This window comes from Mesocricetus auratus, unplaced genomic scaffold, assembly GCF_017639785.1.
Source record: "Mesocricetus auratus isolate SY011 unplaced genomic scaffold, BCM_Maur_2.0 Super-Scaffold_100014, whole genome shotgun sequence".
Classification (NCBI taxonomy): domain Eukaryota; kingdom Metazoa; phylum Chordata; class Mammalia; order Rodentia; family Cricetidae; genus Mesocricetus; species Mesocricetus auratus.
Genome location: NW_024429197.1, coordinates 74395361 through 74422002, shown reverse-complemented (window position 1 = coordinate 74422002; position 26642 = coordinate 74395361). Strand labels below are relative to the sequence as shown.

General features: G+C 53.9%; 1 protein-coding gene across 13 annotated transcripts in view; it reads left to right on the top strand.

Annotated features, from left to right (window-relative positions):
• Window positions 1–26642, top strand: part of Rgs3 (regulator of G protein signaling 3) — a 137225-nt gene that overhangs the window by 105266 nt on the left and 5317 nt on the right. For 7 of the 13 annotated variants that reach the window (XM_040757359.1, XM_040757358.1, XM_040757356.1 and 4 more), the window contains 2 exons: window positions 17287–18555; window positions 25858–25916. In XM_040757359.1, coding sequence (XP_040613293.1) covers window positions 17287–18555; window positions 25858–25916 — 1328 coding nt within the window. Of the gene's footprint in view, window positions 1–2234; window positions 2358–2421; window positions 2540–2964; window positions 3139–14720; window positions 14745–17286; window positions 18556–25857; window positions 25917–26642 lie in introns of those variants that run through there. The other 6 variants (XM_040757357.1, XM_040757366.1, XM_040757369.1 and 3 more) reach the window with 6 other exon arrangements.

Genomic DNA, 26642 nt, shown 5'->3' with positions numbered 1-26642 from the left:
AGAATGTCAACGAATATTTGTTATATGAAATATATGGATCAGCAAATGGGCTGGGCCATGAGTGTCTAGACACTGACCCGTGCCCATGGAGCACCTAAATGTCGCTGCTCCCTGTGTCCGTTCCTCCCACCGTGAGCAGAGCCGTGACTGATGTTAGGCCTGTGAGCACTGGGCGCAGTGGACGGAGCACTGGGCAGTCAGAGACCCTGGTCCTATTCCAGCCTCGGAGATGCCCTGTTTCCTTGGGAAGTCACCCTCTCTGTCATCTCCTTTCACTGGCTGTAAGTGGGAAAGTGGTGGTGAAGGGTCCCTAAAGGCTGGCTCTCCAGAAAAAGTAGCTTGGCTGAGGTGACTCCCTGGTCCTGTAGTAGGCCATACTTTGAGAAGGGCGTTGGCTTTGCTGTTGGTGTTGGGGTAGTAGAGAGGCAGTGGCTTCCTTGGGCTCCCCAGGTTCTAGCTACTCCCCACTCTGTCTTGGCTGGCTCCTAAAGACTCCAGTCCTTCCTCTGTATGCCGCAGTTCAGCACACCAATGAATGAGTCCTGGCCCTGGTGTCCTGGGTTGGCAGAGCGGTTTTGTCCCTTGTAGCATGATGTCTAATTATGGCCTCATTCATCTGATGGCTGCCATCCATCTCATGCATTGGACGCCCAGCCTACGCTGTCTGTAAGAATGGCCTTGGCTCCTTTTATTCCGCATAAGATGAGTGCTGAGTACAGCTTTTAAGTAAGCGGTCCCCACAAGGGTGTTGTGCCTCATCAACCCTGCTAAGGACCCTCTCGTAACCACATGCTTACAGATGGGTGGGCAGGGTCACAATCAGAGGTACCTTCAGGGAGAGGAAGAGGTCAAGATACCATACTGTGCTTTGTTCTTGTGCCTAGAAGCCAGGAGGGCAGGGCTCCTCTGCCCAGTTCTTTGTGGGCTGCCACCTTAGGAGCTTTCTTGCTAAAACGGGAGCAGCATGGACTGGGCTGTCAGCCTTCCTCTGGGAACACTGTTCACACAAGAGCACAGCCGGGCTTCAGGGTCCAGCTCGGTGAGGACATAGCTGTTACTTGCAGTTGTGGGGAAGCACTGTGGTGAAGAGAAGGTAACTCAGTGTCTTCAAGCCTGGTCCCCATTGTCACAGTGGATCAGCTCTGAAGCAGGGTTCTCCCTGTGTGAGGAGTGTAAGAGACCCTACCATCCCAGATGCAGGTGACGGTTAAATGACCAAATGCAGGCAATGCTCCAAGCACAGGGCTTGGGCACAGAGTCTGTGTTCAGAAGAGTGGAACCTAGAGTCAGCTCTTGGAACACTCTGGACTCTGAAGATGGGCAGCTTTCAGCCCCATTCTACAGATGAGGGAACCAAGGCTCAGAAAGAGGCAGGGACTTACTCAGGGAAACCTAACTGACCTGGACTGGAACTAGAATTGGCCAACTTTGTCTCTTGTTGAGATCACATTGTCTCCTCTCTTGGTTGCTGTAATGGGCACTTCTTGACCATTACACTGTGGGAAGGAAGCTTAAGTCCTCTGTCTGTCTCAGATTTCTCAGAGTTTCATGCACCGGGTGTCCAATACAAACATGTGTCCAGCACAGCTGGACAAAGATGCCAGAAAGACTGAGGCCACTACTCCCTGACCCTGAGGCAGCTTCGTTCTCAGTCAGCTGTGGTGGCTGGAAGACCCTGAGTTCAACTGCAGCTGTCCCCTGGGACAGAGCAGCATAGGGGTGGGGTGTGTGACAGGGGAGCCTTGATGATTGGCTGGGTCTTCCTAGGGAGTGGCAGTCTCAGCTTTTCACTGCTCCAACCCTGGGAGACGTCAGGATGTGTGTGTGGCTCAGTGTGGAATCCACTGAGGATCCCAGAGTCATGGGTGCTGCTGGGAAGGATGGGCACCCCTCCCTCCAGAGCAGTACTTTTGGGGACCAGCTGGGGACCTGGGGAATGGGTGGGTGGCAAGGGACTTGGGGATGGCAATTTTAATTGAGAACAAGCCAGATTACAACTAGCGCACACTTTCTGCTAAAGGATTGGCTCGCGGAGGACTCTTTTTTCAGACATCCTTAGGGGAAAGTGGTTTAGGAAAATCACAGACTTTTCTAGTTGATGGAAGCAAGAGAGCCAAGCCTCTCTTTTGAGTGGCGGTGGCTTGCTGAACCGGGTATGTGTTTGGGAAGGGCGCTTGCAGAAGGAGGAGGAGGAAGAGGAGGAGGACAAGTAGGAGGAGGAAGAGGAGGAGGGACGGGTGATGCAAGGATTTTGAAAAAAAAAGAGAAAGAAAAAAGCGCTACCTCCATGTGGGAGGTGGAACCTGGTCATTTGGTTCTGCTTTTCCCAGCAGGTACCGCTCCCCTGGGGAACTTGGGTAAGTCCATAAATAGCTCTACTGACACAAAGGAGCTCTGTCTGGGGAAGGCAGCCGCTTGACACGCCGCCGGCCGGCTGCCCGCCCGCCCGCCCGCCCTCGGGAGGAGCCGGGTGGAGACCCGGGCGGGTGGCCGGCAGCAGCAGCTAGGAGTTGCCTGGGTCCTTGTCGGAGTGTGCTGGGTAGGTGCCTTGATAACAAAGGTGTGTGTGCAGTGGTGGTGGGCAGTCTTGTTCGAGACACCCCATATCCCTGTTTCTATTGTTTCTTCCCCAGGGCAGCCATTGAGAGACATCTTGCAGCCAAACAGGCTCTATTCTGTTCTGGTGTGTGTGTGTCTGTCTGTCTGTCTGGGGGGGGGGGTAGCCCCACAGGGGTAGGGGGCAGGTTTCTACTGCGTGCTGTTTCTCCTTTTCCACGCTAGCCAGCTAGCCTTTCTTTCTTGGAGAGACAAGGAATGCTTGGTGACCAGTTGGGACAGTGCACGGGGAAGGAGCGCTTAGCCAGCAGGGTTGGCTATTGTGTCAGGGATGCTGGCCACACACCAGGAGGCTCTGGGATCAGTTCTTATGTAGATTCTCTGTCCGGGGAGGAGGTGGACTCCTCAGCCTGTCTTGGGGAATGAATGCTAGTCTCTGAGGTCTGCCTTTGGAAACACAAGCAGGCTCGCTGTGTGCCCCATGAGCTCACAGCCACCTCCCTACTCTGCCAAGCGAAGAGCCTGCACCTGCTTCCTTGGCTCCAGCTGAGACCCACTGGCTCTCAGAGCCAGCTCCTGTAGGTGAGTAGCAGAGACCAATTCTGTTCTCAACTTGGAGAGTCCATATCTTTATTCTTGTCCCAAAAGAACCCTAAGTCTTGGGCTAGAATGGGACCCTGAGCCCAGAGAGGGGAAAAACCTTGGCTAAGTTCAAGTAGCAGGTCTATGACTGAGACACACCAGGTCGAAGGACCTCTGTCTCCCAGACAGTGAGTGCAGGTCAGGACGCCTGGGAAACCACTACCCAGCCCCAAGCTGCAGGGTCCCTCTTGAGTGGCATTATTGCTCAAGACTCCTGACTTAATGCATAGCCATCAGGCCCCTCAGCAACCCTGGAGAACTGTTTCCCATCCAGATGGTCTCTGGCTTTGTACTGTGGGCACTTTGCTTCCTGTTAGGGTGTCTGGAGTGGTTGCATACCACCAGTGCAAGAGTTGCAGCAACTTGCTCCTGTGGCGCTGGCAGGATCTCAGCCAGAGTCCAAGTTTCCACCCAGGCCCTCTGAGTCCTCTGTGCCCAGCCAAGGGCCACCTCCCTGCTTCCTCAGCTCTAGCATGTGGCTTAGCTTAGCCCAGGGCGGGGAGCCTCTAGGGAGCCAAGCACACTCAGACCCAGCCTGGCATCCGAGAAACGGGCATAGTGAGGCTGGAGGCCGTTGAGACAGTGGCGACCTGTCGGGAAGTCTCAGGGCTCTGAGCCAGGGTGGTGCATTAGGCTCTTGATTGTAGGTCCTAGTTATCAGTGCAAGTGCCGCACTTCCCAGCTTGCCTGCCTTTCTTCCTGGTTTTTGTTCAGGGCCAAGCAAGCCCCTCTTTTCTATTCTCTAGATCTTAATCTCACCCAACTTCCATACCTGGAGTTAATACATCTGTCTGCTGGTGGTGGCATCCCTGGCGTCTGCTTGTGTCCTATTTATGCAGGATGTGGGTTTTATTCATCCCTTAGTTACCCACGAGCCCAGCATTCTCTCAGGGCGTGGTTGGAGAGGGGTGTTGAGATGCCCTGTTGAGCTAGGATTTTTTGTTTTGTTTTGTTTGTTTGTTTTTGCCTGAAGGTCATGCTCTGATGTCCAAGTCAATTCAGACTGTCCATCCTATCTCTGTGACTGGCAAGACAGTGGGCACTGCCAGAGAGGACCTGGCTAGGAACTCCTTAGGAGGAGCTGTAGTCTCTACACATCAGTGTGATATAGGAGGGTCAAGGAGTTGAAGCTGGGTCTGGTTGGAAGGAAGGCAGGGAGAAATTTGACTTAAGCCTGAAGCCATAGAAAGAGCCTATTCAGGGGTCATACTATGCTGGACCACAGTCTGGCCCTTGATGGTAGAGGGCACAGCCTGGATGAACCCACTGCAACATCCATGCACTGCCCTTTGCACAGACTGTAGGGGTGCAAGTCTCAGTCTCCTGGAGCACTTTGGACTGGTCCTTGCTTGGGCTAGCTCTTGAAGACTAGTTCTCTGCCAGGGGTCTGCCTGGCTCTCTCAGAAGAGGCACAGCTGGGGAGGGGGACATGCTCACCTGAGGTGACATGGAACTCAGGACTCTGGTGTCTCCCCAGTACATCGCATCTCAGGTAATGAGCTCCATCTTGGAGCTCTCTCTCTGTCTCTCTCTTTTAGACTTCCCTGTGACACACTCCTTTTGGACTCTTGGGCTTACTGATTGAGCTTGATAATCTCTAGAAAAGCAGTGTGTGTGGTAGAGAAAGTTCAGGAGATGCAGCTGTTTTTCATATCTACCTGCTCAGTGACTCTTAGGCAGATTTACCTGTTTTTGTAGCTCAGGTTCCCCCTTGGAGCAACCAGGGACTGGATCTGATATTGGTAGGCATGTTCCGGCCACTGGATTCTCTGGTTCTCTGTAGACCTAGGTCCAAGAATCAGGGTCAAGACAAGGCTCAGTTTAGAAGCAGCCTCTGACCTCACTGTGTCTTACTCAGGCGCCTCTGGGTAGAGTCTTCTCGTGCAAGCTGCAGCCCCGGTCCTGGCTGGGAGGTTTGTTGTTGTTTGTGGAGCCTGTCTGTTTCCAAGATGTCACTGCTCAGGGAAAACCATCATTCCTCCCAGGGATAAACAAGGCTGCTTATGGTTCAGCCCCCTAAGTCCAGAGAGGCTGGAACCACTCACAGCAGGCCAGCTGGCCTTAGTCCCAGGGAGCTGATGCCCATCTGCCCCCCTCCCGCTGCAGAGTGGGGTGGAGGGGGAATGCACCACCAGCCACTTGGGAAATCAGAGGGTCAGGCACTGAGGAATGGAGAGAAAGTCCCTGGTGCCCCTTCTTCCCTCTGATGGTATCTGGGTCATCACAGTAGATGTGCAGAGAGCTGCCAGGGTACCCGCTACCCCAGATGGCCCAGGGTTTCTCCCTTCTGGGCATGGTGGCCAAAGCCGCTGTCAGAGAACTACCCAGGCCCCCAACTTAGGGAAATGGGCTGTGTGGTGAGTTACAGGAGATTGGACGGAGCATTCACCATCTGCCTGGTCACTTGTTGGTAGGTTAGCCTTGGTCTGATAGCAGAACCTAGAGACAGGTGGCAGAGGGTGAGGAGTCATGAAAGGGGACAGAGAAAGGTCTGTGCAGAGCCTCTGAGGGCCAAATGGCTGGCAGGAACTTTGAGACAAGACTGGAGGAGGTTAGGGAAGGACCATAGAGTAGAAGCTGCCATGGATGGTAACTGGTGTCTAGTCAGGACATGAAAACTTCACTCAGGAGACTATAACTGATCAAGTTCCCAGGTGGTGTGGTAGAGAAAGCAGCAACTCAGTTCTGCCTTTGCCTCTCTCCTGTCCTCCCCTTCTCTACCTCCTCTTCTCTCTTTTCTCTCATTCCCCTGTCCTTTCCTGTCAGACCTTTCTGGGTCTTGGAAGTGTCAACACAAAAGGCTCAATCTGTGATCTCAGACCCAGGCTGCATAAGTAAGGGACAGTGAGATGGATGTGTTGGTGGCCCACTGTCAATGTGCAGCCTTGGAGCCTCAGTGAAGCTTCCTGCAGGAGTGAGGCTGTCTGCTCATGCATACGTACACCTCTCCAAGGAGCAAGAATCCGCCCAAGTTTCTGCACTTCTTCCTATGGAGATGTGAATTTTGCCCCGGTGTACAAATTCCCCTCCAGGCCCAGCCGCGTGCTCCTCCTTGTCTCCAGAGGCTGTCTAGTTTGTCTTGCAGGGGTGTAGACTCTGGACTTCATAGTATGTATCTTTCCTGCCTGTGGTTCCTCTGGCAGTTGTCAACCTCACTGGTCAAATGAGATGCAAATGCAACCCTCTCAGATGAGGAGGAATCATGCCTGTGGATCCCAGGTCATCTCACGGAGGACCAGATGTCTTGTTTCATAGGTGGCTGTTGAAAAACGCAGCCGTATAGGTTAGGTGCTTAGGATGGGGGCGGGGACTAACACAGGTCATGGAGGTGGCGCAGGCAACAGCCTTTTGGAGCAGGATAGTTGGAATGCATTAGAGAGACATAAGAGGAGGCGCGCTCACAGTGGAAAGATCTGCTGTCTCCAGCAGAGAAGACACCAGTGAGGGCTTTTCTTTTATTTAAAGTGAACTTTTAAATCAAAGTTTAGTGTACTAGAGAAAGATGACAAGAATGCAGCTGGTGACTTTTCACCAAATGAACACACCCATGCGGGTCCAGAAAGAAACCATCCCATCCAGTACACTGGGAATGTTCCGGTGATGTTCCAGTGTGCCCTCGGTCTCTATGGTCCTGGTTTCTCTCACGGATTGCTTGCTTGCCACGCACTTTGTGTAAATGGGGCCCTTGAATAGATGTTCTTTCACGCTGGCTTCTTCCCTCCAGCGTTTTCACGGTGATTCATCAACGTGTGGTTTCAAATTTTATTTTGTTTATTCTATTACTATCTAGCATGCTTCTCTAGATGTGTGCCTCAGTTTACCTTCCACCTTTGGCTAATGTTCTTGGGCATTTCTAGTTCCAGGGTGCGGTGAAGTGTTGCAAGGCCTTTCTTGAACATGTCTTTTGATGCACATCCATCTTTCTTGGGTTTACCTAGTTTGCAATAACTGACTCACAGAGCTGTATATAATTAGCTGGGTAGATGCCATCACAATTTCCCAAAGCGTGACGCCAGTACACCGGCTTTCAAGCCATGTATGACAGCGCCTGTTGTCCCTTGTGCTCAGCAGCACTGTTGCTATAAGATATGGTAATATCTGATTGTGTTTTTAATTTACATTTCCTTGATGACTCATTAGGTTGTGGGCCTGTACATATGCTAATTGCTCATTTGGATAACCACTGGCAAAGTGCCTGTTCAGGCATCTTCCTCACTTTCCTATTGGATCATGTCTTCCTCCTCCCCCTCCCCCACAGGTTTGTGAGAACGTAAAAAATATCCTGGATGTGTGTTCCTTATTGGCTAAATGTACTGAGAATATGTTTCCGAGTCTGGGGCTTATCTTTTTATTCTTGTCAGGGAATATTTGAAGAAAAGAGGTTCTTGATTTTAATACAGTCCAATCTGTTAACTTTTTTTTTAAATGGGCTCCAAGTTCAGAAAGAGACCCTGCCTTGATAAATAAGGTGGGGAGCAATTGAGGAGGCAATACCTATGTCAACTTTGGTCCTGTACACATGAATGCTCACCCAGACTCATGTGTGTCTACACACATGCACACGCTCATGCCATACATGTGTATACATTCAAAGTAAAAAATACGAATAAATAAAACCCAGTTCAATGTGACTTCTAGACTGCATCAGTTACCCCATCTGTGTGGACATCAGTGAGTTCAGTTACAAGAATTATTGTTGTGTGATATCGTTCTGGGGATAATGATGGAGAAGAAAGGTCTATACATTTTTCAATACAGATGAAATTAAAAAAATTTTTTTGACCTGTGGTTGACTAACTCTGCAGACATGAGACCCACAGATATGGTGGGCCTTCTGAAGTCTTAAGTCACACATTTAGACCTGAAACCCATCTGGAATAGATTTTTCTACACAGTGTGATACAGAAGTTCAGATTCGCCTTCCCGGTGGGGATACTTGACCTATCAAAAAGACAGTCCTTTCTCACTGTGGGACATTGCGATTCCTGTCAGAGGTCAGAAGGGCCAGACGCAGACATGTGGCTGCCTGGACTGCGCTTGGGAAGGATGGATGCCATGAGGTGCTTTGGCGTGAGCGGCAGTGCGAGCACAGGTGCGGAGTGTAGAGAGCGTGTGCGCTTGCGCAACAGTGAATAGGTTGGGCTGGCTGGGGAAGAGGAGAGGTGTCAGTGTGATGTCTGGGAGAGAGCACCCTGTCTCCTACAGGGCACTTCAGCATCAGGAGATTTAGCCACCTCTAGGGGTGAGAGGGTCCGTAGCAGGGGAACGATTCGCTCTGGTTTGTGTGAGACTAAGAGGGTGAGAGTCTCACAATGGGGACAGCTGAAAGATGGCTTTGGAGCAGACCCAGCCAAACCCCTCCCAGAGATGGGGCATCTGTTGGGACTCAGTGGCCTGAGGCAGGTGTGTGCCGGAGGGCCCGTCAAGGTGACCTTCAGCTGCAGGGCTGCAGCTGAGTCTAGGGTTGGGTTGTGCACTCCAGGCCTTCTACCAATGACCTCCAGTATTGCTCACCAAGGCCCCCAGCGCTGCAGGCCCTGAAGGTGGAGGAGCAATGCAGACAGATAAGGCAGATGTCCAGGAAAGAGGATGGATCTGCTTCTCCATCTTCCAGCCCTCACAGAGGCCTGGCCATGCCTCTGGTCAAGATCTAACTCCCCTGAGCAGGCAGACATCCTGAGAGAGTGATCGCCAGCAGAGGAGGGAGCCCAAAGGACTGACTGAACCTAGGAGAAGGCTGGGGGTATAGACTGCCCCCCTTCCTGTGATTCTGAGACCTTTGGTACAGGCCTCAGTTTTCTGCCTTGAGCTAAGAAGTTGCAAATACTCCCATTCTAGGCTGCTATAAGGACAGAACGTGTTAAGTGCTCTGTCCCAGAACTGAATGCTGGGGTATGAGCTGACAGTGTCCGTGATGGTGGCGCTGATAGGTCTCAGGATGTCACTGCAGGGTGAGCACCTGTGGCGAGTCAGGCCCGTGTCTTGTGCTGTGTGTGGATTGTCTCCAGGCCCTGCCAGGATATGGGGACTTGGAGTTTGAGTCACTGTGTGTCACATGAGGCAGCCCCAGCCTTGAAAGAAGTCAAGTAGGCTGCACACGTGCACTGATCTTAGAGGTGACAGAGCTGGGGTTTGAACCCCGATTTGTCCCACTTCTTCATCACAATGAGCTTCTGTCCCTTCATTTCTGCTTTCGGAGTGCGTCCCCCCCTTCACTAAACTATTGCCTAGTGAGGTGTAGTTTGGGGCTGGCGCAGGTGCCACCTGTGGGCAGAGGGCACCACCGCATGCTGCACACTGTGTGCACCAGGCCCTGCCTCCACCCCACCGTGGCACACTGACTTCGGCACGTGATGGGCATCGACCCCAACTTCCCGACCTAGTCCCAGTGGCCAGCCTTGTGACCACAGTGTGACCACAGTGTGACCACAGTGTGACCACAGTGTTATTTGTGCCCTTCCCGGGGGTCTTCTTGGGCTGGCAAGCTTTGTTGTTCCTGGGTGATGAACCTAGAATAGAGTGGTTCAGGAAAGCCTCATTGGGAGTGGACTCTGGGAAGAAGTTGGTTTGGGGGCGTCTCTAGGTATGTGGTATTGTAAATCACACTCCCGCAGCACACACATCTGTCTCAGATTGGACCAGTCACTTGGAGCAAGGGCAGGTGCTGCCTGTGGCACCGCTCACTACTGCCCAGCACCGTGCCTGCCCCATGGGCACTCAGGAGGAGTCAAAGACGGCAGGCAAGACCATGATGGGATAACAGAAAGAGAAGGCTTTGAAGGGTGTGTGTGCACGTGTGTGTGTGTTTGCGTGTGTGCATGCGTGTATGCATGGTGTGTGTGTGTGCATGTGCGTGTGTGTGAGTGCATGCTAGCAACTCTACTGTCTCAGGTCCTCCTCCTGTGTGTTCTTGTGAGCCCCAGCTGGCTGCTCCCTCAGATGCCCTGGCTGAAGGACTCTAGGCAACTCTAGGCTCCCTTGCCAGGGCCGCCTCTGTGCTGTCTTTGTGGTCCAGGCAGGCCCTGCTTTGGCTCATGAGGATTGGATCCCTGGCTCACTTCCTACCCTAACCCTCAGAGTTACTCAGCAAATGCCTACAGAGCCCAGCCACATGCCAAGGCCTGTGCCAGGTGCCAGTGCCAAAGACCAGCAAGACCCATCCCTGCCCTGAAGGGACTGGGTCTCTGTGCGGGGGAGGGGGCACGGGTGAAGGACCAGGTCAGTCTCTCCCTACCCTTCCCTGCCTCAGGGGCCGTGGAAACTCAGAGGTAGGTGAGAGAGGTGGGCGGCGCTCTCGCTCTTGGGAGGAAATGAAATGCAATGGCATGGGACAGGAAGCAGTACTGCTGCTGGAGCCTTCTCAGAGCACTGGTGGTGGCACCACAGAGCAGGGCCTGGGGATGTGTGGGAACCAGAGCCGTCCCCGAAAGCGGCCCGCTCAGCACTGGAGCTATCAGGGAGGCTGGTGCAGAGATCGTAGGACTGGGAATTGTTCACTGGGCGCTGCTGCGTGCCTACCACCGTGACCCTCCTTTGCTGATTCACTCACTTGCAGCAACCCTAGGGGGTCAGCATCATTGGCCCCTTCTGAAAATAAGCAGACTCAGAGGTCAACTGACTTGCCAAAGACCAAAAGGCAAATAAGTAGAGGGGAACTCCGAGGGAAGAGGGGTGAGTAGGCTCGGACATGGCCCCATGGACTCTGAGGGAAGAGGGGTGAGTAGGCTCGGACATGGCCCCATGGACTCTGAGGGAAGAGGGGTGAGTAGGCTCGGACATGGCCCCATGAGCTGGATGCTGCTTTCAGAGTGAGGCTGGGACTCCCCAGCACACCCAAACCCCGCCCCATCAAGCACAGGACCTTCTCCATCAGTCTACACTGCCTCCAACTGCATCTTGGGATCCATTTCCTCCTCCATAAGCCTCACCTACCTTTCCTGCTGCCTCAGCTCCCACAGCAAGGCTGGGGTGGAGAGAGGTTGGCCTGGCTTTTCATCCCCGTCTCTCCCCCGCAGACCTGGCACCCCTGAGGCAGGGTTGTATTTTACTGCCGTTTGGCACATGACTGGGTTGTGTAAGCATTTTCTGAGTTACTCTGGGGGCATAGGGAGTGAGCCACGGCTCCATCGTGACAAGTGAAGGAAGAGTCTGGCATGGAAGCCTAGAGCCTTCTATCGGGGATCTTCGGGTGGAGATCTAAGGAGGCTCTTAGGGTCTTGAGGGCTATAGAGTGTGGACTCAGAGAGTGTCACATGAGAGTTCTAACTTCCACAAGACAGCCCCCCCCATAGCACAGAGAATGGCCAGGGGCATCGGGGCTGCCACTGGGAGTGCCATACCATTTGGATGGGGTTAACAACGTGTGGGTGCAGAGGTAGTGGAGAGAGTCTTTAAAAAACCAGTAAGCTTTATTTTCTAGCACAGGTTTGGGGATTAAGCAGAAAGTATATCATGTTCTGCTTTGCCCTCTGTCCCTGGGTTCAGCCTACACTTGCCTGAGGGTTGATGAGGGAACACCCTGAGGGTGTGGTACCTGGCCCCGGGGTGAGGTGTCCGTGAAAGACCCAGATGAGAGAAGGACACAGGACTCTGAGCAACTGGTGGTGACGTCACACAGGGGCCCAGAGAGGGAATGAACTCGGAATGCACTCAGCCTGGGGCACAGGTGGACGGAATGGATGTCCAGAAAATGGTGTCCATGTCTATCCCTAAGCTGCATGCTTTGTGCCCTCCTGAAGCTTTTTGAATAAATTGCTTGGTTCTCCTCCTCTAAGGAGCCTCCCAACACCGGACTCCTTCCCACAGCAGGATGTAGCTCTCCTTTACATTGCTGTGGCTGGTGGTGTTGATGTAGTGCTTTTTTTCAGTGACAACATGGCTGATGACTCTTCTCCCCTCCCAGCCTGAAAGCACAGTTGTATCCATGGAGCCTGGGACAGTGTTTGGCTGCAGAGTTCTTCTGAGAGCCTTGAGTAAAAGCCACCTGTGGACTCTGGCCTCTGGAGAGGGTGTGGCCTGAAGACACAGAGGGCGTTCTGGACTGGAGGTGGTGGTCCCTGAGGGAGGTGCAGGGCTAAGGTGAGGGACCTGGAGTGGATCCTGATGGACAGGCAGGGTATCCTGTGATGGAGCAGAGCAGGCTATGGACCATTCATGGGGAACCTTCAGGCAAGTGCCAAGGCCAGCAGTGTAGGAGGTGGCCATGGCTATCATGGCTGCTTACATGGCCACACAATGTTGAACTCTGGACACATGATAGCTCATTTATTTTTCTTAGCAGCGACTTGAGTAAGTTGTTCTTAATCCCGTATTGTAGCTGAGGAAACAGAGGCACAGGAACCCTAAGCCTGAGGTCCCTCAGCTGGAAAGAATGAGGCAGGTTCAGTATCCAAAGCTGTCACCACTGTGAGGGCTTGTCATTGTCCTCCCAGACTTTGATGAGGCTGATGAATTGGGGGCTGGAAGACAGTAGTGTGGAGGGCTAAGCTAGGTGTAAATCCTAGAGGAGCTGGGTGTGGGTCAAATGTCTAAGGTTTGTGGAAGTCGGTGTGGAGCCAGAGACACAGAAGCTGGAGGCCCATGGACCCAAAGCCCTTGAAGGCTCAAACCAGTACAACAGTCCAAAGCCCCGCAGGAGTTCTGAGGGCCTCCCCGACTCTTAGACAGCTTCCTGGCTCCAGGAGCACTGTGGCTTCTCTGCACTGTAACTAGTGCACTGTGGTGGAGAAACAAAGGTAACTAGAGACCCCAGGGTTAACAAACGCAGGAGAGAGGACTACAGCCCCAGTCTCCTGGCTTCTGACCAGTGCTCGTTCTGGAACATTCTGACTTTTGTGAGACCCACCCTGAGACAGGCAAACACCAGCATCCCCACTCCCAGAGCAGGAAGTGGTTTTTGAGGGCATCTGCTGTGCCTGGCATCTGATGGTGGCAATGAATCATCAGAATGAGAACCCCAGGTTGCCTGTGGGGTCAGCAGGGACCAGCAGCAGCAGCAGCAGCATCTGTGTGGTGCCGGGCAGGTCCCCTCCAGCAGCCCACGGCTGCCCCTAGTCACTGGTGGGGGTCTGAGGTCAGAGCCACGGCTCATATGAACAAGAACTCCTTGGGCATCTTCAATGCCACCCTTCCTCAGCCTGCTACAAGCTCTGGATCACATTTGGGAGAGGATTTGATTAGGCCCTGGGCAATGGCTCCATTTAGAGGTCCTGGCTCATTTCCTGTGGCTGCTTGCAGGCAAGGCAAAGGCAGAATTAACCCTGCTCCGGCCTAGCCAAAGAAATGATGGCTGGAAGGAAGGATAGAGACTAGGAGGGGTACGGACCCTCCCAGGGGGTGGGGGCAGCCGCCTGTGGTGCTTGGGACCTAATGCCCTGACAGACCAGGCTAGTCTCCGGGGTACCCTGGCTGGACTCTTGTCACCCCAGCCTGTCACAGTAGCTTCCATATTGGATGTCTGACCTGCATCTCCTTGTACTGAAGCGCTCAGCACAGCCCTTGTCTAGCCTTTAGCTTTTCCTTGAGGTCTATATGACTTGTTCCCTGCTGCTCTCCAGTGCCTGTGGATAAACGCATCCGTGTGTCCTGCCCTGTGTCGTCCTAACACACACACAGCTCTGCCCACGCCACACTCTCTGACAGGACAATGCACACCTGCAGTCTATTCTGAGACCTCTCTCTTTTGTCCTCTTTGTACCCCTCCTGTCATTTCACACTTATGGGGTCCTCAGGTCTTCTGTAAGCGTCTCTAGAGTACATCCTCAAGCCATGGCCACCCCAGCTAGCTCTCCCAGGAATGCTGGCCTGGCCAAGCCTGCCCACGGTGGTCACAGTACACCCAGATCCTGCCTAGGAGCTCGGCACAGGACGAAGAGTTCTGGGCCCTGTATGCAAAGCACTGGCTCTGTGTAGACCTTGGACACGCTCCACAGCCTGCTCCCTCTTTCTAGACCCCACCTTGCATGTGAGAGGCCCACTAGGACAGGAGACGGTTCTAGTCCTGTACAAACCTCCACCTTCCTAGGTGATTCTCTTACTGCCCCTACTCCCTGTCTCTAACGTGAGACCATCAGTAGTGCCTTTGTGTCCGAGTGTCTCCTGGGCTAGATACGGTGAAGGAACGGACGAGGCCATTGAAGCACATAACTGCCAGGCTCCCTGCAACTCTGGGTCACTTCCTGACTGATCCCTCAGAGTAGGGCCTCTGGGGACAGGCACCCCTGCTGCTGAGGCACTTCCCCTCCTGGTTTTGTTTGGTTTGGCCTCAGCCTAGGCCTGAGTTGACAGAGGCAGGCTGACTTGCATTTCTGGTTTGGGGCTTGTTGCCGCACTTTCCCTAAGGGGATAGGGCGGGCTCTGCCGACAGGCACCTGTGGGACAGGCCCAGGCCCTTCCCCTAGGCTCCTGGGAAAGGGGAAATTCACTTGACTCCTCTGTTAGTGTCTTTCTGTGCCAGGCCCTGAAGGCACCCAGCAGCCGTTTCCTCCGTCTTTCCCCAGGACTGAAGAGGCGGGTGGAGGTCGGGTTATGGTGGAAGTTGGGACGGGGTAAGTGTGGGGGACCATGGTCTTCCTGTAGGAGAATTTGCTTTTTCTGATGTAGCTACTGCCTGGCAGACAGGTGATGGGTTTGGGACCAGGCTGTGATTGGAAGCAGATAATGAGAAGTGCAGACCCAGATTTGGGTCCTGGCCCCGCTCGAGTGTTCGAACTGTACACGGTAGCTTTGGGCCAATCATTGAGGCACACTGTTCAGGACCCTCAGATGTCCTGTCTATCCCTGGATGGTCTCTCCTACTTGGGAGCAGCCCGGAGAGGTTGAGGCTTAGCCCCTGAGTTTTCTGGCATTCTGGAGTAGAAGGCCTGGTACCCACTGGAGGCAAACTTTGATTCCGGATGTTTGGTTGTGTTTGCTTCTACAGTTTTGTGGGGAAGACATGCTTTGAATTCAGAATTTCCCTCTAAATCCGTCGTTAACACTGTATCCACCGTTACCATGCTCCTACTCTATAGTTCTCTGCAGTGTTTTCTCCTGGTGTGTGACTTGTGTGTGGCGGACATTCCATTTCAAAAGTGGATACCTGGAGCCCAGTGACTGGCTCTGGTCATCTCTGCCCCTATCTGGACTGAGCCTTTTTGTCTAAGCCAGTGGTCCTCAACTTTCCCAATGCCACAGCTCTTTAATACAATTCCAGGGGCGGGCGGACCCTCCTGGAGGTGGACAGAGGAGTGGTTCCTAAGAGCATATGTGTTTTCCAATGGTCTTAGGTGACCCCTGTGGAAGGGTCGTTCGACCCACCACTGGTCCAAGCTGTGGGAATTTAGAATAACTGATGCTTTAGACTGCATAGCCACCTCCCGGCCAGCTCCAGGATTCTCCAGGGAAGCTCCACAGAGTCACTGGTGCCCCTCTTTGGCCTGGGAACCACAGCCTTGAGGTGACTCCCTGACCGGGGCCAGGCCATCCCATGGTCCTTTGAGGCTTCTGTTTCCCCTGCCTGGCAGGACACTTTCATTTCCGTGCACCTGGATGCAGGTTCATCCCACCGTGTCCGTTGGCAGTCACTCTGATGCTCCCCCGTGTCCTTGGGGTCCCTGTCCCGCATGTGCAGCACCCCGAAGCTGTCTGGAGCCACAGATGGCTCACTTAACTCCTAGCGGAGAGGCTACCTGTGACTTCCCCATGCTCGCCATCTTCACCCATGGAAGCTGGACGAGAGTGGTCAGGTCATTGCTCTGGGGGCTTAGCTTCCTTGTCTGTCAAATGGCCATCATGACCTCTATAGCAAGAGGTCAGAACTCATATGCCGGGGTACCTTCTGTTGGGGCTCTGTATCAATGTGTACCAACACATTCCCATGTGCTAAGGCTTCCCAGGGTGTGTTGTGTGTGTGTGTGTATGTGTGTGTGTGTGTGTGTGTGGTTTCCTCTTCCATTAGTTTTGTGCAGATATGGCTGTTTGATAAATGAAAACTGGGCTCTAAGTAGGTCTAGTTGCTGCATTCCAAGTCTTTGAGTACAGCCAGGCCTCACCCAGGCCTGAGGCCTGCTTCCTGCTATGTGTGCCTGCAGCCCTGGGGTCAATAAGACAGAGCATCTCTGTGTTGTATGGACACTACTTCCTCTGAGACAGCTGCATCTGACACTCTTCTTAGGAGGCAGTGTCTTTCTTTGCGAATGTAATCTCCTGTCAGAGCCCAGTAGGGATTCCCAGGGCTCCTCCCACTGTGTATGAGCCAGGAAAAGATGCCTTTCTTGTCTTTTTCATTCATTCATTCATTCATTCATTCATTCATTCATGCATTCATTCATTCATTCATTCATGCTTTACATTTCTGAGGTTATCCTCAGAGTCCCTCAGTGAGGCCCCATGCATCTGAGACATCTGATCATTCCAGGTGTTGGGCAACAATTGAAAACCCTGATTTTCATCCAGTTGACTGGTTTCAAACATATACGTAACATTCTGAGCAAATTTGTGTTTGGACGATTCACTTAGATTCTTGTTTTAGTTGTTGTTGGTTCTGGTGTAGTGAGTGACCCTCTGGTGAGAGTCAAGATTGTTCCCCATGCTGCCGGGCGTTGGTGATGCATGCCTTTAATCCCAGCACTTGGGAGGCAGAGGCAGTTGAATCTCTGTGAGTTCAAGACCAGCTTGGTCTACCGAGTGAGTTCCAGGACAGGCTCCAAAACAATACAGAGAAACCCTGCCTTGAAAAAAAAAAAAAAGAAAAAAGATTGTTCCCTATGCTGATAGTTCCTGAAGGCAGAGACTGCCTGCTGTCTCCTTCACACACAGACAGATAAGGACAGTGATGCTTCCCATGGAGAAAGAGGGTGTCTGGGCTGGCGTGGTCCCCATATACCAGCCGAACTAGACAGGGTCCTCTTCCCTCAGTCGCCAGTGTGCCGAACACAGAACAAGTTTCAAGCCAGAGGATCTTACAGCCCAGCCCTGGGAGTCTTGGGTTTCCATGTGGCTCTCAGACTGACTGTGGGGTTCTGGTGTTGGTATCGGCCTGTGAGACGCGGCTCACACATAGAGGCTGGCATCTCTGAGATTCTTGCTTCCTTCCTTTCTGTGCTGCAGATGTTTGAGACAGAGGCAGATGAGAAGGAGATGCCCCTGGACGAGGGGAAGGGGCCAGGTGCTGAGGAACCCACACCCGTCAAAGACCCCTCTCCAGGCCAGGAGCTTCCTCCGGGACAAGACCTCCCACCCAGGAAGGACCCCTCTCCAGGCCAGGAGCTTCCTCCGGGACAAGACCTCCCACCCAGGAAGGACCCCTCTCCAGGCCAGGAGCTTCCTCCGGGACAAGACCTCCCACCCAGGAAGGACCCCTCTCCAGGCCAGGAGCTTCCTCCGGGACAAGACCTCCCACCCAGGAAGGACCCCTCTCCAGGCCAGGAGCTTCCTCCGGGACAAGACCTCCCACCCAGGAAGGACCCCTCTCCAGGCCAGGAGCTTCCTCCGGGACAAGACCTCCCACCCAGGAAGGACCCCTCTCCAGGCCAGGAGCTTCCTCCGGGACAAGACCTTACATCCAGAAAGGACTCCTCTTCGGGGCAAGAAGCAGCTCCTGGCCCAGAGTCACTACCCAGTGAAGACACAGCGACCTGCCAAGAGCCCCCTCAAAGCCCAGAAACCTCAACAAGCAAGGACTCCCCACCATGCCAGAGCTCTCCTCCAGCCATAGAGCTCCTATCCTGCCAGGACTTTCCTGCTGGTCAAGCGTCCACTCCTAGCCAGGACCTGCTCAGTCAAGAGCCCTCTGTCCAGAACCTCCCACCCTCTCAGGAGCCACCTCCCAGCCGGGGCTCCCCACCAGAGAAAGCCCTTGATGAACAGACCATCAGCTCCCGGGAGCTACCAGCGGCCACTGCAGCAACGCCTCCAGCCTCCTGGCCTAACTTTGTGATCCCTGAGGTCCGGCTGGATAGCGCCTACAGCCAACAGGATGGGGCCCATGGGGGCAGCTCTGGTGAGGAGGAGGAAGCAGAAGAGGGAGAGGAGGGGGAAGACGGGGAGGAAGATGACGATGAGGACACCAGCGATGACAACTACGGGGACCGTAGTGAGGCCAAGCGCAGCAGCCTGATTGAGACTGGCCAAGGTGCTGAGGGCGGCCTCTCGCTGCGCGTGCAGAACTCGCTGCGGCGCCGGACGCACAGCGAGGGCAGCCTGCTGCAGGAGGCCCGTGGGCCCTGCTTCGCCTCTGACACCACCTTGCACTGCTCTGACGGCGAGGGCGCCACATCCACCTGGGCCATCCCTTCACCCCGCACCCTCAAAAAAGAACTGGGTCGTAATGGGGGCTCCATGCACCATCTTTCCCTGTTCTTCACTGGACACAGGAAGGTAAGATGAGGAACTGGGGGAGGACAGGTACATGGGATGGGAGGGCAATCCCGACAGTTGTGAGAAGGAATCACCAGTGTCCCCCTCCCCCCGCGCGCACGCTCCTTGGCTTCCCAGTGAACCTTCTGCCCATTTGATAGAAGACAAAACTGAGGCCTCAAGGTACCAAGGAGAGCCCATATGTTCAGATATTCTGTTCTTCCAGCTCTGTTGTCCAGTGCTCCCCAATGAAGACAGATGTGGTTTGGCCCAGATCATTGTGCATCTGGATTAGAAGGCCTGAGATTGTAGCTGGCAAAACAGAGCATTGCGGGGCCAAGGAGACTGCTCAGTGGGTAAAGCACTGGACTGAGTCCCCAGAACCCACGTAAAGCTAGACAAGCTAACACACCTCTGCAATCCCAGTGCTCCTAAGGCGCGATGGGGAGCAGACGGGAGAATCCCTGGATTGTCTAGTCTGGCACCTGCAGCAGCAGACAATGAAAAGGCCCCTTATCTCAGACAAGGTAGAACGTGAGGACTGACACCCAGGGTTATCCCCTCACCTCTACACCTGCACCCCTTCTCACACACACACACACACACACACACACACACACACACACACACACACAAATAAATACTGCGATTCAGATCTGACCCAGGCCTAGCTAGAATCGAAATCTATTAGCTAACAACAAAGACTGCATAGGTTTATTCTAAGCAGTGCTCACTTGCTCTGTGCACTAGAGAGTACTTTGTACCCATTTCACAGATGAAAAACCTGAGTCCCAGAGAGGTTCTCTAACTTGACCCAGATCAAGTTTACAAGTGTCTGAGCCAGAAGCAGAGCCCGGTTCCAAGAGCTCTGCTATTGCCTTGTGTTTATAAACAGGCAAACCGGTGTTTATGGTTTTCTGTTTGTGCCTTGCTCAGTGCCACAGCAGAGGCTGCATAAGCGGCGGGGCTGATGTCAGCCAGGGGCTAAAGAAAGAGGTCTCCGCGTGGGCTAGAGGCTTGGCCTAACAGAACAAACCGCACTGTGGCCTTTAAGCCCAGCAGTCAGTGTAAGTTCTACCTATGGTGTAGCCTTGAGTGAGTCACCAGCTCCTCTGAGACTTGCTTTCCTTCTCTGAGAAGTAGGGCCTAATACCTCTCTGTGTTCCCAGTGGGTGAGGATGAACTGGAAGAGCCTGGGGCCTGAGGACATGATTGACGTCACACTTTGGAAGAAGCCCTCGGGGAGCTCTGCTCTGCTCCTTTACTTGAAGGGCATCTGCAGTGCTAAAGGGTTGTTGTTATGACAACTGTATGAGGCTAAGTGGGAGCACGGTTGATGCTTGGAGATCTGAAAATCCAGGAGAGACCCCAGGACCTGGGACTGTCAAGAAAACCTAGAGAAAGATGCCCCAGTAGGGCCTGGAAGGCCAACCACATTTAGGATAAATTGAGGCTAGAACAAGGTATTCCTGAAGCACAGACACATGACATACTTACTGCCATTCCGTAGCCAAATCCATGGCAGACATCACTAATGGATTCCAATTTACTTTGACACCAAGCTGGGACGTGGCCTCCAAAGCCTTCTTATCCAGACATGATGGTGCATGCCTTTGGTGTAATCCCAGCACTCAGGAGGCAGAGGCAAGTGGATCTCTGTGAGTTCCAGGCCAGCCTAGTGTACGTGAATTCTAGGATAGCTGGAGCTGTTACACAGAGAAATCCTATCTTTAAAAACAAAACAAAAAACCCGAACAAACAAAATTACTAAAGCCAAAACCTTTTCATCTTTGTAACCACCTGCGTTACTACAGATCTGGCATTTTAAAAACCACTGTCTACAGGACCATGAGGACCCGGGCGTTGGGCCTGGACACTAGGACTGAACCCCCAGAGCGTGGGGTGGCTTGTTTCCTCATCTGTAGGTTCCGGGAGAGGGTGTCACCCTGTGACTTTTCATCTCCAGCCCGGCTCTCTGGTATTGGAATTTCCAGGGCTGGTACCCAGACCCTGCACTAAAGGAATGCTCAGGGGACTGTGGTGCTTGTCTAAGCTTGGTGGCCACTGTCACCATCGCCTTAGGCCAGTCCTTGGGAGAGAGCCTGGAGCTCTGTTTCACTGCGCTAAGATCTCAAGCGCACACAGGTCCTGGCTGCCCTCCTCTAGAGGACAGCTGAGGACCAAGGGCCCAGCCACCTACCTCGGGCTTCCCTAGCCTGTCTCCCACTAACCCCGCCCTTTTATTCTGTTCTTCCACCATCCTTGTTCCAACCCAAATATTTATATTCAGAGAAGTTAGTACACACTCATGCACGTGTTCCAACTTGCCCCCACCATGGAGTCTGGTGGGTCTGTACCAGGTCCCTCCTGCCTCAATTTAGTCATGCACAAGGTTCCCACTGGCATCTTCCCATCTCTAGCCCTCCCCTATCTATGTCACTTCCTTCCTCAGGCTTGAGTGACTGAGCTGCTCGGGCCCTCAGAGGCTGTGCCTCGCCTGAGCAGACTACTCTACCACGTGGCTTCCATTCTCTCGGTTCTGAGTAATTCGTCATTCCTGTCCCTTCAGCCTCCAGCTTCAGTCAGAAACCCATCCAGGGCAGGGAGATGTGAAGCCCAGACTAAGTAAGTCCCTGGTGGAACAGCCTTCCTCAATGGCAGAGGGTCTTGGGCTGACTCTGAGCCTGTGTCCTCGTGGTGTCGGTACGGTAGTGGTACCCCAAGGGCTGCTGGGAGGCTCGAGCAGCACCCTGCTCCTGGTGGGCCTCTCGGAGTGGTTGTCATGCTGCTAAGGTGGTGTAAGCACGGCAACCCATTTTTTGGTGGTAGTGGTGGTGTTGGTTTTATTTTAGAAACACTCTTATCTACATATCCATCCCCCATTCCCTCACCCTCCCGTCCTCCCATGCTTCCCACCGACACCCCAACCCACTCCCCACCCACTCCCCAGGGACAGTGAGACCCTCCACGGGCATCATCAAAGTCCATCACAACATTTGGGGAGGACCCAGGCCCTCCTTTCTGTATCTGGGCTGCAATAGTATCCCTCCATAGGGAATGAGCTCCCAAAGTCCATTTGTGACCTAGACATAAACCCTGGCTCCACCGTTAGAGGTCCCATAGACTGCCTTGGCCTCCTAGCTGACACCCACATTCACAGGGCTTGGTTCAGTCCAATGTTGGTTCCCCAGCTTTATGAGTAGGGTCTGCGTGCTCTCATTAGGTCAGGGCAACTGTTTCTGCGGATGTCTCCAGCACCGTCTTGGCTCCTTTGCTCATCACTCCTCCCTCTCTACAACTGGATTCCAGGAGTACAGTTCAGTGTTTAGCTGTGGGTGTCTGTTTCTGCTTCGATCAGCTGCTGGGTCAAGGCTGTTGTTTGTTTTTTTGAGATGGGGTTTCTTTGTGTAGCTCTAGCTATCCTAGAACTCATTCTGTAGACGAGGCTGGCCTTGAACTCACAGAGATCCGCCTGCCTCTGCTTCCCGAGTGCTGGGATTAAAGGCACGCGCTGCCACCAGGCTCAACAGTTTTATCCTTAAATGCAAAGCACATACCCACATGAGCCTTTCTGACCTCCATAACGTCACAGCATAGCTACTTCTTTTTCTGAGGTGGGATCTCATCCTGCATAACTCCCTGTGTAACCCAAGCTGACTTTGTACTGGTGACAATTCTCCTGCCTCAGCCTCTTAGGTGCAAGGGTTACGGGGGGGGAGCTTGAGCTACTGCACCTCCTGCTACTAGAGCTCTTCTTAGTGGGAGGGCCTGAAACTCTTGTTCCAAACTGCAGTGAGTCCCGTGGCTCTGCCCCTGGACCCTGCATGTCTCATGCTGATAGGCCCACAGAGGGAGAGGGGGTGTGTCCTCCAGGGCCTCTACCCTCCTAGCCTGGGCCTGGCTCTCTGGAGCGAAGTCGGCTGTTGTGTGGACAGGTAGACGCTTTCCAGTCTCAGTTCTGTTTTCTCCCTGACTTCGAAACCTTGGGCAAGTCACTTCTTGGAATGCCAGCTTCCTGCTGTCTTCCCTGGATGCAGACAGTTTGCAAGCCTGAGCATGGCACAGTCATCTTGTGACCATGTGACAGCCGGGAAGGCCAGGCAGAGCTGCTGTGATCCTAGGTTGGTCACACCTGCCGTTGTGTGGCTGTGAGCACAGGCTACCCAGGATGGCAGTCACATTGTGGTCTCCACCCACAGCTGCCATCCTGCCCATGTGTCCTACGCAAATTCTACTGTAAGTTCATGCCTTAGAACCACACACACCTTACAGGCGGGCACGCGCGAGCTCTCTCTCTCTCTCTCTCTCTCTCTCTCTCTCTCTCTCTCTCTCTCTCTCTCTCTCTCTCTCTCTCTCTCACACACACACACACACACACACACACACACACACACACACACACACACACACACACACACACACACACACACACGAGGCTTTCTCATTCACTGGGCTTGGCCCCTGTGTGGAGCCGGGCTGGTTTATGGTGCCCCCTGCTGCCGAACCCCTGGAGGCCCAGCACAGGGATGCAGCAGCTGGCCTCTGGTGGGTGCTGTTTCCTGCTCTCCAGAGGGACCCTCCAGGTAATTCTGTGTGCGAGCCCAGGAGCGACCCTGACTCAGACACTCGGTCTTGTCTGGCCATTCTTTGACTTTGAGAAAAGCACAGGTGGTGGCCCTCCCCTGGCTATGCTTCCTTCGTGCCTTCTTGCAGGGGCTGTGGTGGCTCCGATCGAGGTCACAGTCCAGAGCCTAAAATGCTCTTCATCCCCAGTATGGGACAACACTTTCTAGGCTTCTATTTTCAAAAAGTCTAAAGATGTTTCCTATGTCTAAATTCCCCACATCTAAATAAGCTTAACGTAGAGGCTGCTGTTGCTTCATGGTCACACAGGACCCAGGACCCCAGGAGTCAGACCAGGGCCGGGGGGGGGGGGGGTGTCAGCTGGCTGGCTTTGATGCCAGCCCCAAATTCTCTGCATGTTGCCCGTTCAAAGAGCCCAGGCAAGTTATGCTGCTCCGGGCCTCTGTTTCCTCAGCTGCAAGCTGGGAAAACTAGTAGTAAATGGTACTTGGAACCCTGAGGACGAAGTTAGGTCATACGCGTCGACAGACCCTAGCACAGGGCCCGGCACAGAGTACTTGCGATGGTGGACGCGCATCGACCACCCTCCTCCCCACCCTACCCCTGTGCCCTCGGGGACCACGGCAGTCCTGTGAGGTAGGTCCAGTTGCAACCCTCGTTTTGCCAATAGAGGAAGCAGACAGTGGATGGAGCACAGCTAAGGCCAATTAGCTAATAGGTGATTGAACTAAGCCTGAAATCCAGGCTGTTTAGAAGCTACATTCTTAATCATGACTGTAATTATAGTGGTAATGACAACAAGAATTATAGTTATTATTGCAAGAGACTATGAGCTCTAGGTCCCAGAGGTGGCAGGGTGAGGCCAGGCAGGCCCCAGGGATCCCTGCCAGAGTGCAGTAAGGGCCAGTGACTCTGGGCTCCCTTTTGTCACCTTTCAGCAGGGCAGGGTCACGGAGGAGGGGTTGGGACAGGTGGGAGGAGTGGCCCTTTGGCAAGTTGAGCCCTGAGTGGCTTTGCTACAGCTGGAGGAAGAGGATCTTGGGGGCCATGCTCCAAAGACCCACTGTCCGCCTCCCTACTGGCCCCTACTGAAGGTGACCCCACCCCAACTCCAGTAGTGGAAGGAAGAGCCCATTTCCCAGCAGCACAGAGGCTGGGGGTGGCGGCTGGCGGGAGTGGTCCCCAGGCCCATTGTGTGGGGCTGATAAAGTGCGGAAGCTGAGGTTAGAATGGGAGGAAACCCTGGTTCTTTCCCACGGGTGGGGGCTCCAAGCCCAGCTGAGCCAGGCTACGCAGGCACAACCATGGCTGGTGTCTCTGTGGGCTGCTGAGCTGTTGAGGGCACCATGGGTGCCAATCCTGCCCATGGTTGGGGACCCAGACTTCATCCTGGTAAATCTTTTGCCTGTTTTGGCAGGTAGCTGACCCTAGGTCTCTGCTGTCATCAAAACAGCCAAAACAATTTTTTTTTCAAGTCGGTGGAAGCAGCAAATGTGCTGGGGACTGGTTCCACACAACGTGGTGGGTGCCCGCAGTGCACGTACACACGAGTTTATCCCTCTGGTGTGGCCAAACTCGACTCGGGAAGGAGGCAGCCTTTCCTGAGTCTTTCCTTGGAAACATTCGCCTTGTGCCATCTTGGCACGTGAGTGAATGCGCCCTCTGGTGGACAGGCCTTGACTTGCATGGGCTCAGTCTGTTACTTAAGGGCTCAGAGTTCTTTGGGTAAGTGACAGGAAGCCTCACTTATGGACTTACTAGGAAGATGAGTGACACGGAAGCTAGAGGAAGGGCATGAGGCAAGGAGGAGATGGAGGGTACAAGGAGAGAGGGCCTCTCATGCAGGTGCAGTCCAGGCGAGGACAGAGAGCTGGGGCTGTAGAATCTGCAGGCTGCAATGGGACGTGGGGATGAAACTTGCTGCCCTGGATCCAGCAGCAGGGACTCCCAGATGCATTGTCACTAGTATGCATCCCCTTCCCAGACGCATTTATCTGACTAGCTTGACTCTGTGCTCCTACCACGCTGGCCGTGCCAAGGCAACCAGTGTGACTTAGGCTCCCCCTGGGAAACTTGGGGTCCAAGCTGAGAAGGGTTTGGACAATCCGTTTTGGGTGTGATGGGGACACAACAGACTTCCTGGGGACAGTGGCCTCTGAGCTGCTTGGCTGAGGTCTCTCAATCTAGGTCTTAGCCTAAGCTGGATCTCAGAGGAAGGAGAGACGGGAGATGGCCGAGCAGCTCCACTGGGCTGGGGCAGCGGGCGGGGCCTCTAGGACAGGCGCTGCACTGGAGAGGACAGTGAGGCAGCTGGTGTGAACATGAAACTTGTGCCAGGTTCTGTGATGAGTGCTCTGCTACGTGATGGAATTTAGATGTTATCCCAAGAGCACTAGGGAGCCCTGGAATGCTTTAAGGCAAGGGGATGCTCCCCTCTGGCTGGTTGAGTGTCCCGGGCTAGCTGTCGGGGTCTTGGTTGTAGAAATGAGGAATGGAGGACGAGAAAGGGTCAGTGGGCAGCCGGATCACATAGCAACAGCAGAAGCCTGTCTGGATCCCGCTTACCTGCCAGCCAGGCTGCCTGAAGTGATGCTCTGTTCCCAGCAACGATTGTCACCCTGCCAGGGATGGCGCCCTGGGGCCCCGCAGGCGGCTTACATGCTGCTGGAGCCCTGTGCCTGGGCTTGAGCAGCAGCCCCTGGACACCCAGACAGCGTCGTATCTCTGTTTTCTCTGCAGATGAGTGGGGCTGACCTCGGCGATGATGATGCCTCCCGGAAGAGAAAAAGCAAAAACATGTAGGTTGTGAAGATCCTGATCGCCATCCCCTTGCCCAGGGAGTCTCCTGGCATCCCTCTTCACTGCTCTCCTGGGTGGGGGGGTGGCTGGGGAAAAGGAAGGGTTGCACCCCAGCCCCACCCACTCCCCCAGACAGATACTAAGAAGCTGTGAGATATTGAAGACCCAGGGTGAATCATCAGGATCTCGAACATATATTTTCCCAGAGATAGATGGGAACCCAGTAGCCCCGGCCCAGCCTAGCCTCTGAGCCAAGCACTGACTTGAAAAGTCCTTGGCACACAAGAGTTGAACTGACAGTTCTCAGCAGTCCCTGAATGCTAACAATCTCATGCCTGGCCAGGAGGGGGCACTGTTGGCCCAACTACACTGTGCCATCCTCTGTAAGCCTTTCTGGTCAGGCCAGGCTAGGCTCCCTACACCCTCCAGTTGTGGAGGTTTATTTCTGGTGTCAGTTAACAAGGTTCTGGGTTGTGAGGGATGGTGTATGTGGGTGGTACGTGCTTGTATGTGTGTGCGCATACGTGTGTGTGTGTGTGTGTGTGTGTGTGTGTGTATGTGTATGTGTGTGTGTTGCTCCCATTAGGTTTCCTCAAACCTTCAGGCTTGAGGCCCTGGGGACTGGAGGAGCAGAGTTACAGGGCATAGTCTGTGTTGGGTGTGGCCCCCAGAAGGAGGCCTCCTTCCCTCCAGGTTCAGAGGAACTGGAACCGGGGGAAGCGGAC